Raw genomic sequence first — 11,494 nt, forward strand, 5'->3', positions numbered from 1 at the left:
GGTCGCCAGATGGTAGGAGCAGCAGCCGTCTTCTGGGCAGGTTGCTTTCTGGCACACAGGGAGGGTGCCAGAGGTGAATTACGCAGGGAGGGAGGGTACCTGACGTCTGCGCCCATCTGAGCTTTGCAGAAATGCTTGATGAGCTGCACCTGAGTTTCCTTCCTGGGTTCATAGTAGGACAGAAAATGCATAGCTTCCCTGAGGCACCGCAGGTATCCGCTGTTAAAGTCCTGCTCTGGATTCTTGTGAATGACTGCTGGAAAAGAAACAAAGAAAGAAAAGCAAATTCCGTGGGTTAAGATCTTGAGCAAAACGTGGGACAGGGGTGATTCATGCATTAGGTTTCTTTCAAGAGCCCGAGTCCGCGAGCCTTGCTCGTGCAACCAGACCTGGGCGTGCTACGGCCCCTGCGGGAGGGCAGAGGCCCGTGGGGGTGGATTTTTTTGGTGGTGTGCAGGACGTGCTCTGCACTCACTTTGGTCCTGCAGCTGGCTCTGCTGCTTCAGGTAGCTGACAGCCACTTCCAGGATGTCGGCTTTCTCCAGCTTGGAGTTGGGCTGGTGTCTCTGAAACTCCTTCTCCAGGAGCAGTTTCAGCTGCTCGATGCTGCTGTTAATCCGGTCGCGGCGCATTTTCTCCACCACCGGCTTCCTCAGCTGTAAGAGAGATGGAGCAGACTGCTCAGGATTTTCTGAGACCTGACCTCATTTCCCCTTCTGATGCCCTGAAACACACAGGTTCAAAGACGCTTCCTTTTGGTGGGAGGGCTTTGTGATGCTGCCTACCTGTTTCCCACTCATTTCACTTTTAAATAGTCTCCTTTTTCTCTCTTTAACCTCTTTGCCTTCCCCCAAACCACTTCCTCCCTTCTTATCTTTTCCCACGTAGCATTTATTTTATAGAGGCCTGCCCATTGCCTGGAGCGCAGGCCAGCCTTCCCAACCCTTGTCAAGGACCCTACTTACTTTATTCTTTTCTTTTGGCAGCGGTTTCTCCTCCACGTGTATCATGAGAGTGTTACTGGGAGCCATTCTCAGTCCTGGGTGCAGACCCCCGCGTCGGGCTGCAGGGCTGGGCGTTAAGACTACGCTTTGGCGGTTACCGACTGCCTCTATTTATACGTCGGGGAGCTTCAGCAGATCTGTGAGTCTGGGGATCGCTGGTGTTTCCCACAGCCGTCCGGCCAATCCGGGCACGCAGCCGAACAATAGAGGAAGCATCTATTAGCGCATGGTACATTGATTGCAAATGCCCCGGAGAGAATAACCTTCTGCCCACGCTGGCTGGTGGAGTGTGCGGCGTGGCTTTTGGGGCTGCCCCGGGGATCTGGGAAAACCCTGACCCTCCAGCTGCTTCTGTGGGATCCGTTGCGTTCCTGGGCCCTCGCATGTGTCACTCGCGTTCGTGGCGTGGAGGAGGCATGCTTTGGGGAGAAGGAGAAGAAGGGGAGCGCTGTCAAAATCAACAGCACCAAGGGCATCTCTGTTCTTTCTAGAGAAGTCACTTTCCGAGACGGCCCCCCAGGTGCCGTTTGCCAGAGCGTGGTTTTGTGCTTGTCCATACAGTCGTTTGCCCTTTTGATGGGAGAGTGTTACCAGTGTGAAAGGACCGGTTTGTTTGCGTAGCTATTTCTGAATGCTCTAGAGAATCTACACGCAGGACGGGCGGGATGTTGGATGGACAGGGTGGATAAATTGGGGAATGGGAAGGAAATGGAAATGGTAGCCTCTCTCCACACGTGGAGGGCTGTGAGCCTGTTGCACCGGTGTTCCCATTGCCTTCGTTAAGGACCTGCTGGCAGAACCGGGCCCATGCCTGTTCACCCCTGTAATTCTTGCCCTTTTCTGCTCTCTCTTTCATATAAACAAGAATGATGGTTAAGATGGGCTAAAGAATAGCATCATGTTCAACCCGGCCCTTGGCTTAGGTAGGTCACAGGCAGATAGTGAGTGGGATTTAGTAGCTGAGGACCTCAGCAAGGTGGCCAGTTCGACTTCTTGCCCGAGCTTTCTGGTGTGCTCTGTTCTCATCTGACCAAGGAGCGGCGTCATGCTGGCCTGCTGCGGTCTGAGATCTCAGAGACTGCGTAACGTTTAGCATGGTCACCCTCACGCCATTTTCTTATCTGGAAAATGAGGATAGTGCTGCTTGCTCGTACTTGCATGAAAATTGCAATAAGAATTAAGCAAACATTATTTCTTTCGTGGTGGGGGCAAGAAAAAGGAATGAAGTTGTGCAGAAGCCTTAGGTCACTTCTGACTTTGCCTTATGAGAAAAATCTCTGCCTGGATACAGTCCTTGGAGGCAGCACTGAAAATAATGCAAAGCCTACCTGAGCAAAGCTGTGCTGCCCTCTGAGGGCCTGGCCCGGGGCGGAGGAGTGCTTCTCTTCTCCCAGTGCTTGTGCACGGGAGCGTGGCGGGGAATCTGGGAATGGGAATGGCAGAGGGAACTGTGCAGCGAGGTAAGAAAGCCAAAGGCAGTTTCTTACATGGAAATCCCGAAGTGCAGCCCGAGTTTAAGGGGCAGTTGACAGGAAGGAGGGAGGTGTTGCTGAAATAGCCAGCTTCTAGTTTTCATTGTATGGCCTGAATGGGTTTATCTCTTTGTGAAGGGCAGATGTTGTCCTTGGAGTCCTTTATTCCCTGTGTTGTGGGAAAGCCAGGAGACAAGACATCTCATGAGCACTTTGAAGCAGTCAGAGGATTATGATACAAAGTAAGATACAGCTCAAAGAGCATGCCCTAGCTTTTGCCAGCTATAATAAGGTGTTGCCCTTTTTCCCCCCTCCCCATATTCTTTGGCCGGCCTTGCTTGAGAAGCTGATGTGCTATGTTATCCCTTCCCTAGCAAGAGAGTGATGGTGGCAGACCTTGAAGCCAGGAGCTGACAGGTAGGCATGTTCAAAGCTGGTTGAAGAGACTCTTCAGTGTCAAAAACCATCTTTTTCCCAACTCCTAAGAAGCAGCCCTGAACTTTATTGCTGTATTATAGCTGATAGCCAGATGGTCTTTTGGGAGTTGGATTCTTTCCCTCTAAATCATTCAGGCTCAAGCACCGTCACTAATGTTGTGAGTAGTTGCGAGGCACACTTCTATTGTCCCGACAAGAAATGTTATCAATAGGGGAAAAGTATGGGAAACGCAGAGAAATTCAAACCCACGCAGCCCGGTGCTAATAACTCCTTTGTGGAGCCTGCACTTCTGTCAAGGCGCGATGAACTCGCATGGCTTTTTCACCGAGCCGGGCTCGCCGTGCGGGCAGGGGCTTCTCGGAGGTCTGTGTTTACCAGGAGAGAGGGGCAAAGGGGCAGAGACCCCGATTTGCACGCGGGGGTGGTCAGTGGGAGCGCTGGGTTCGGCTGCAGCACTGGCTACTGGTTTCCTCCACCATGTCCCAGTTTGCGTTTCTGGGATGCGGGGCTGGTGCTGCTAAACTCCTTCACAGAGTTTGGAATTGGGAGCTGAGCCCGTGTCTGCGGTGGGAGAGTAGGGACGGAGTTGAAGTGACCCTTGTGCTTTTCTGGGGATGGTGCTGGACCCTGTGAGAATAAAGTGATGGAGGAACCGCGATGGGGAACGGTGCTCCTCTGCAGGGGGTGCGCTAAGTGTGGCCTCTTCCCACTCTCTTGCAGGGGAGGCTTTTTCCTCCCCATCTCTCAGGAGACTGGCAGAGACACTTCTTCCGTGGGACACCCCTTTGCCATCACACGGCCAGAGATCAGGGTCTGTCCTGTGGGCAGGCTGGTCTCTAATTGGCTTTTGTCTCTTCTTCAGACCAGCCCATTGCTGAAAAGCTTTTTAGGACCCAGCTAGCTCTGATCTCCCTTTCCCGGGTGATGTGCCAGTGGCAGCGTCGCTGAGCCATGAGAGCACCTGCCAGGGTCCCAAGAAGACCCGTGCTCGCACATCTGAGTGGAAATTGTCTCTGAAGGCTTGGTGAAACCCTCAGGTCTGTACTCTGCGCCACACTTGTACCTTACTCTTGCTGATACTACCCAATAAACAGTTTAAAAATTTGTTTGGCGTGGGAGGCAATATGTAAAGAAATTACCCTGCAAAACTTGCTGTTCAGCGTTGCCTCCTTCCACTCTCACAAGCCGAGTGTAACTCTGCTGCGTGAACCCGTGGAGTGGAAGTGTAGTGAAATCTGCCTCTTTTAGGGGGAAAGGTTATGTTGTTATTAGACCTATTGTATAAAATATTCCATTAAATGTCATTAGTATGGCATTATCTTGCCTCCTTTAGGCATTAGAATCCTGTCAAAAAGGAGTCTTTTATTACTGTAAAGTACATTCTTCACAGGTTTAACCTCTTTTAATTAGGTTTTCTTTAGATCCCAAATGCTTAATATACTGCCATTCCCAGGTGTTTAAGTGAAGGAAAGTGGACTTTGATCATTAAGAAACATGTGAGACAATTTGATCTGCATTTTCAGGGTTGTTAGAGGCAAAAGCAATTTCTATAGCTGCTTGTGTGGGTGACCCTGAAACAGCCCTGCACCAACGACATACTCTTTCTACAGTGAGCATTACAAATAATTAAAAATTAAGGAGAATTTATTATTTTTCTGCCCAGCTGAAATTCCCACAAGTCACCTCTCAGCGTATTCAGGAGTGCACAAGAGGGATTTATTATTTCCTGGTATATTGACTCTGAAAGGTCTGGGGATTACAGCTGCTTTGCACATGAATGGCTGGAGTGTGTTGTACAAAAGGCATGGTCTGTGGGATAATGGGGTTGGATGTGGGAAAGCTCTGACCCTGGGGGAGAGCAGGCTGGTGCCTGATGGCAGGAATCAATTATGTCTCAAAGGAACACATTGCCCCGGGAGCAGGCTTGGCGGGAGCCACCATGTTATGTGTTTACCACCCTCCTCCTTCAAAAACCCACATAAAACAACCCCGAGGAGTTCTGCTTTTACCAGGGCGCTCGGCTGCACCTTGCTCCACGCTTACCCCAGTCGGTGCCGAGTTAGTAACGTCACTGTTCCCCGTCCCAGCAGCTGGGCTGAGACCCAGCGGTTACCTCGCACGTGCTGCCAGGTGGTTTTTGGGTTTGGCTCTAAACAGATGCTGCTGACTTCAGAAAAACCTTCTGAAATACCCAGACCCCATCAGTCAGTCCCCAGGTCTGGCCACAGAAGGGCAGCCAGTCACTGACAATGCAGTGGAGGGAGCAACCGCAGAAGCTGCTGAGTTCATGCCCTTCCTTCGTTGTTTTGCGTGGTGGGTTTTTTGGAAGATGGTGGTATTCACTTCTTACGACGGGCTCGGCATCTCTGAGGATCTGGCATTACTGCCAGCCTTTCAAATGTCAACATTTGGGTGTCAAGAAACCCAGAAATGAGCTGAAAGACATAGGGATTTTGATGTTTCTAATAACAATGAAAGCATTTTGATTATTTTTTTTTTAAAAAAATGTTGATTATTGAGCATTTGAACTTGGTTTTGTATCAAAATCATTAATTTTCTCTCTTTATAGAATCATGAAGCTTGGGTGTGAAGTCTTACTGAAGGCCGTAAGTATGATGAGTCTCCTGATAAAAATCACAAGACTGGCCACGTAGTGCTGCCAGGCATTTTGGCAAGGAGCAGGTATCCTGCGGAGAGAGTATTTCAGAGGAGTGAGTTGAGAATGGGGAGTGTGGCTCCTGAGCTCTGGCCCCAACAACCCCTTGCTGTCAGCGACAAGATGGGAACACGGCGTTTTGGGGCCAGATAGGAGGGCACTCACCTCTCCCCTCCTAGGAGCAGCAGTTACTCCTGTCTGCATGTGTCAGATATTTAATCGCTCAACTCTAGGGCAGCGGTGGAGAGGGGAGATAACAGTCACGGGCTTCCCTGCTGGCCCCGAGCCTCGATGAATTGTTCCTTACCTTGGGAATGTATTTGTTCCTTACCTTGGGGACATATTTGTAACCTGAAGCTGATTCTCTCGTACTCCCAAGTGAGTTTTTTCCCCTTCCCTTGAGCTCAGCCTGAGTTTTGGGGTGTAAGCTCCTGTTCTCTTGCTTGGCAGCTGTCAGTCCCCCGGCGTGGAGCACAGCGGACGTGTTTGGTGAGCTCGGTGTCAGGTCCCGCCTGACCAGGCTGGTGGGTTTTGGAGGACCGAGGAGCGCTTTTGCCACGTTTAGCTGGCAGCAGAATGGAGCATGCCTGATAAAAGCAGACACCTGCCTTGCGGGCAAGAACGGTTTTTCAAAAACTAGATAACCCAGTTGTGAGCCGGGTGAAGGACTAGCGGAGGGGCACATGCAAGCCCTGACAGACTGTGGTCCTTGCAAGGCTGTATGGCTCCTTGCTCATTTCTAAATTGCTGAAACCAGGGACTTAGGGTCCAGGCCAGGTGTCTAGGGCCTGAAATTCCCTTACCAACTCTGAGAGTTCATGTAGTCCAGGGCACACTGGATCCTCTCCTTCGAGCAGCTCCAAGCCCAGAATAACCGTAAGTGCAGGGAGGCAGCTGATCCAAAGGAGGTGGCGCTCACGGACAGATGTGCGCAAGGGCTGAGGGCAGCTGCACCTTGAGGCTGAGGCTTTGGTAGGTTTTCAGAAGCATGGATAAACAAATTACTACCTAGTTTACTTTCTAGAGAGATCAGGTTACTGTCTGTTAAATAGTTCATTAAGTGTTTCCTGATCAAGGATTCGAGCGTGTCTTCAGCCATTTCATGGCCTTAGACAAATTGTACCAAATAACATTTTCAAAAACTGAGTACAAAGGAGAACTTAAGCATCTGCTTATTTAGGTGGTGCATGACTGCGAGTGTGGTCCAGTCCAGTAATCCAAATTCTGCCACAAGCTAGGGAGTTGGCTCCTTTTCAGAGATGCCAGAGCTAATTAAAACAAAAGTGGGCGCTGAGCATCTTTGGAAACCAGATGTCTCAGACAGCCGCTTGGCAACAGCAGCACTGCAGCCAGTATGTGAAATACTGAAATTTTGGTTTTCCTCCTTTGTGAAACGTTGCTAATAATGCATCCTTATCTCACTGGGGAGGTTGCTGAGAATTCATTAGCTGGTCTTTGTAAAGCACTTTAAAATGCAAAGCCAGTGCATTATTCCTCATCTTCTGGATGCTTTCCATGTTATTAAAATCAGGATTTCAGAAAGGCTTATCAGGGATCAAAACAGCATCCCCAACTTGAAAGGAAGCAAGACTGTTAAACCACCAACGGCCGCCTCCCCCCCCAGCCAGATGTTAAGCCCCAAAGAGCTGAAGTGGCACAAGGAATTACTTTCCCAAGTTCCCCCAGCTGGGCTGACAGCCCCTGATCAATGGTTTTCTCCACCGCGAGTGCGATGCAGATGGTCTACCCGGAGCAAGGCTTCTGTGAAGTACAAAGGGAAGTCAAACACCATTTCTAATGCAGCTTGTAGCATGGCACACTTCCTTTATCCTCGGCCTGAATGCCCTGAATAGGAGAGCAGTGTGGGAAACTGGAAGGAACTCCAAACTCACACAGTCTGCGGGTCTGTAAGACACTCCTGTCCTCAAACCACATCTGCCTGTGACAGACAGAGGGGGGGAAAGAAAATCAGATTATAAAAACTACGTGAAGGGAAAATAAAGCCCGAAGAAAAGGAAGAAAGTGAGGGAAGCTAGGCAGAGAAACAGAAATATCTCCGGGCTCAGCCAAGGGATTGCCAAGCAGCAGAGCAAGGAGGAAACGACAGGGAGAGGAGCTGCAGGAAAGAAAATTTTCCCACTGAAGGTAGCAGAGGTGGCTCCAGCCCACACTAAGACTTCTGAGCCACACATTCTGTTTGCCTCTTTAATTCCCCAGATTTGTTTACTGTGCCCCTGGAAACAGACCCTTGATATTAGTCAAGCTGCTCGTAGGCTTGTGCAAACTGTTGCAAACAAATACAGAAGCTCCTCCAATCCTTAATTGCCCAGGCACATTAATCTGAATTGCTGCTTGCTGTAATTTCAATAGGGGGTTGGAATGGGAGACTGGTGTTAGATTTTACACCAGCAATACCTTGGGGAAGCATTTCTTTTCATTAATACTTCTGAACTATTTCTCGCTGTTTGGGTGAAAGAAATGGGAAACTATAGACCGGGTTCTGGTATTGCTATCTGGCAGGTGAAAATTCAGGCTCAAATTTTTGATTAGGATTTGGATGAATTCCACTGTAGGCGCAGAGGTAGTTTGTATTTACACCGGAGTTCAGGCAGTGGCTCTGGAAGTCCAAAAGCTGCGGGGCAAATCCAGCAGTCTGCTGCCCTCCTGATGGAGCCCAAAGTTTCTGCCAACTTCAGTGAGCATCCAGGTAAGGCCCGTAGGGTTGGACCCGTTTCATGTTTCACCTCAGGATGCTCTGTACAACTCGGCGCTCGTTGAGTCTCCTACATTTTCCCGTTCTGTATTCAGAACCATTGCTCCTGTCCCTGCTCCCAAGCCTTTTAGCTTTCTCAATGACTTACTAACATAAGGCTGGGGAAGTTTGCGTACTTCTGAGTTTCCCACACCGTTTCTTAACTATATTCATTCCGGTCACAAAGGAAGTGTGCCTGACTACAAACCACATTAGCAACGGTGCTTGCCTCTGCTTTGTGTTCAGTGGGAAACCCTGCTCCCGAAAGGCCATCTGGGCAGCACGTACCAGGAGAGGAGCAACGAGCATCTCTCAAGACTTGGGAAAGCAGCAGTGTCTTTAAGCCTTCCTAAAGAGCTAACATCTGGCAGAGATTCTGGGGGAAGGCTGCTGCCTATGCTGTATTTCAAATGTGTTGGCCAGATCCAGTACCTCGAGACTAGACCTGGAGTGCCTGTTTGAGCGACTTGTACTGGAAGAGAAAATTATCGCTGCTCTTAATGCTGCTTATTAGTGAGTTAATCTCGAAAACAGAAACTGTCCTTAGCAAAACTGCTAGTTGACCCCGCTGATCACGGCATCGGCACATTTCTTCTTCACGCGCTCGATTAACGAGCTCAAGAAATGAGTTGCTACTCGGGAGTTTCTGTTGCTGAGCCTCCCCAAGAGCGATGCACAGAGTGAAAGATTGGTTTCAGAGGTGGCATTACGTGGGCTCAAAGATAATCCACAAGCTTTGAGGAGAACATGTGAAATGGTGTCACAAAAGCTTTCCCACAACTTGACATAAAAGACTCGGAGCTCAACAGCTGCTGCTCTGTACGAAAAGAAGGGAGCCTATTCAAGAGCAGTACAATGGGGATGGAAAAGCAGATCCTGGAAGAGGTCATTTAAGCCTTACCTGGCCTTACGAATAATGTGTCACAGAGTGAGAGAGAAATGGGTCCATGTGTGTATTCACATTGAAAGACATGCGTGGCCACACACTTGTATATTAATATATATGTGAGCACACGTAAATTAATGTAGACACAAACAGTATTTACTTACTCCAGTAAGACATCCCCAGACATAAGCCCTGACATTACTTGACATTATCATTATTGTTATTATTGTTACTACTACTACTACTATTCCTGTACTGAATCTTACGGAGGGAGCTACGGATGCTGGCAGGGAGCTGTGTTGAACCGAGTCGGTCGCAGACCACATCTGGGGTAAACCTGGGCCCAGCCAGGTTAAAAGAAAAGAGAGTAGAATGTGTTTTGGGGAGGAAGCAGCACGTGAGACTGAACCGATCCCAAAGCACTCGGATCCTTCTCCTTGCACGTTTATCTTGCAGGTCTTAGAAAACAGAAACGTAAAGTGCTGGGACATGGCTTGAGAGTATTCTAATGAGGTGCATAAGATACCAAGGGAGGAGAACAAAGATCCAAACAGAAAACCTTTCTGGTAACTGTGCGTGCTTGGATCTATCTGCAGTGAGGAAAAGGCCAAAAGCTGTTTTCTGTTTCACGTGGGTGAAACTGGTGTCCCAGTCCCTTGATTTAGAACAACTGGCTCTGGCTTAGTGAGCAAACGAGGCGAGGGGATTTAAAGAAATTCCGCTCTTTATCTCAGAAAGCCAGAAACCGCTCGTGTGTGCCTGTGCGTGCCGACGTGTGTGCTGCAGTGCGTTCCCCAGCGCAGAGAGCAGTGCCCGCCGCGGTTGATTTCCCGCCATCGGCAGCTGACCTCCTCCTCCTCCTCCCTCCACGCATGTGAACCCGCGGCTGGAATGCTATTGATCCGCGGCATTAGTCAGCAGCCTTTTCCCATTGAAGGGCCAGCTCTTTCCCAGCTTGTGACGCGTAATTCTGATCCCGGCCTTTCACGTACCACGCACTCCCCACCTGCTCATCTGGGAGAAGGTCATTATCCCCGGGCTATTCACCGGCAGTGGAGCATGCAAGAATAGATGCTTCTCCTTTTGTGCTGCCTATCTCCCTGATTGGCTGCAGAGTGTGGGAAACGCCACCGAGCTCGAGACCCACAGACTCTCCATGAGGTTTTACAGCATAAATATCGGGCAGCGGCGGCTTCCAGCAACACGCTTCTCCTGGACTTCCACCCTGAGACTTTCCTCAGGGCAGATGGCTCCCAGCGCCGTTTTCATGGAGCCCGACAACCTGCTGACACCGAAGGAGAAAAACAAAGTAAGTCCAGGCACAGCGAGGCAGCTTCGAGCCCTGCTCTGTGCTCTCCTCACAGCCGTTTACACCAGCTAATAAAGCGGCCTCACGGTGTTTTAGGAGCAGCGATGGGCAAAAAAGAGTCCTGTGAAATGGCAGGGGAAAGATCCTTCTAATAATAGTCTCTTTTCCTTTGCTTTTCACAGCTGAGGAAGCCGGTGGTGGAGAAAATGCGCCGCGACCGGATTAACAGCAGCATCGAGCAGCTGAAACTGCTCCTGGAGAAGGAGTTTCAGAGACACCAGCCCAACTCCAAGCTGGAGAAAGCCGACATCCTGGAGATGACTGTCAGCTACCTGAAGCAGCAGAGCCAGCTGCAGATGAAGAGTGAGTATTGAACTCTCTTTCAGTCTCTAGCTTCCTGCAAATTGGTGACAATTTTATGAATCTCTAGCTAGAAACAATTGCTCTAAACTGGTCTTTCTTCCCCCTCCCTTTTTTCTTCCCTTCTCTAGCTGCAGGATCCTTCCATAAAAGCTCTCAGTTTGACTTCAGGGAGGGCTATTCCAGGTGCTTGCAAGAAGCTTTCCATTTCCTAACACTTCATAAAGTCCGAACTGAAACACAGACCAAACTTCTAAGCCACTTCCAGAAGAGCCAGTCAGCCACGACAGAGGCGGCCTTTTCTCCCGGGAAGCCCAGCGCCCCGAAGCAAGCATCTCCAAAAGACGTCGGTACTCTCTGGAGGCCCTGGTAGTCAGGGGAGCCCTCGCTTCACGGACCTTTGCCTTTCACAGTCCAGAGGAGGGATCTGACTGCATCCGATAGTCCAGCTCTGATCCTCTCTTCTGTAGGGAATTTTATTTCCCCGTGTATTTTATTTATGTGTGAAAAAAGTGGCAGGCTTTCGGCTTTTATGGGATCCTTTGGCGAAAGTTGAGGCGTTCTGTCGAGCGGTGCTGGAGCTGTGCAGACGCAGCCTGCCGCCCGCCCGGTCGGGG

At 49.9% G+C, this 11,494-nt stretch overlaps 2 protein-coding genes across 2 annotated transcripts in view; one reads left to right on the forward strand and one right to left on the reverse strand.

Annotated features, from left to right (window-relative positions):
* LOC104278046 (transcription factor HES-5-like) overlaps positions 1 to 1,031 on the reverse strand; it is a gene marked incomplete at its 3' end in the record, with an annotated part of 8,851 nt that extends 7,820 nt beyond the window's left edge. The window contains exons 1-3 of the mRNA XM_009874929.1: positions 966 to 1,031; positions 470 to 656; positions 2 to 253 (exon numbers count right to left, since the gene is read on the reverse strand). Coding sequence (XP_009873231.1) covers positions 2 to 253; positions 470 to 656; positions 966 to 1,031 — 505 coding nt within the window. The remainder of the gene's footprint in view (position 1; positions 254 to 469; positions 657 to 965) is intronic.
* Positions 1,032 to 10,454: 9,423 nt separating this feature from the next.
* On the forward strand, positions 10,455 to 11,250 carry LOC104277964 (transcription factor HES-5-like). Its single transcript, XM_009874820.1, has 3 exons — positions 10,455 to 10,517; positions 10,700 to 10,880; positions 11,009 to 11,250. The coding sequence occupies exons 1-3, from the start codon at positions 10,455 to 10,457 to the stop codon at positions 11,248 to 11,250; spliced, it is 486 nt and encodes a 161-aa protein (XP_009873122.1).
* The last annotated feature ends 244 nt before the right edge of the window (positions 11,251 to 11,494 follow it).

The sequence above is a fragment of the Apaloderma vittatum genome, unplaced genomic scaffold, assembly GCF_000703405.1.
Source record: "Apaloderma vittatum isolate BGI_N311 unplaced genomic scaffold, ASM70340v1 scaffold13560, whole genome shotgun sequence".
NCBI classification, from domain to species: Eukaryota; Metazoa; Chordata; class Aves; order Trogoniformes; family Trogonidae; genus Apaloderma; species Apaloderma vittatum.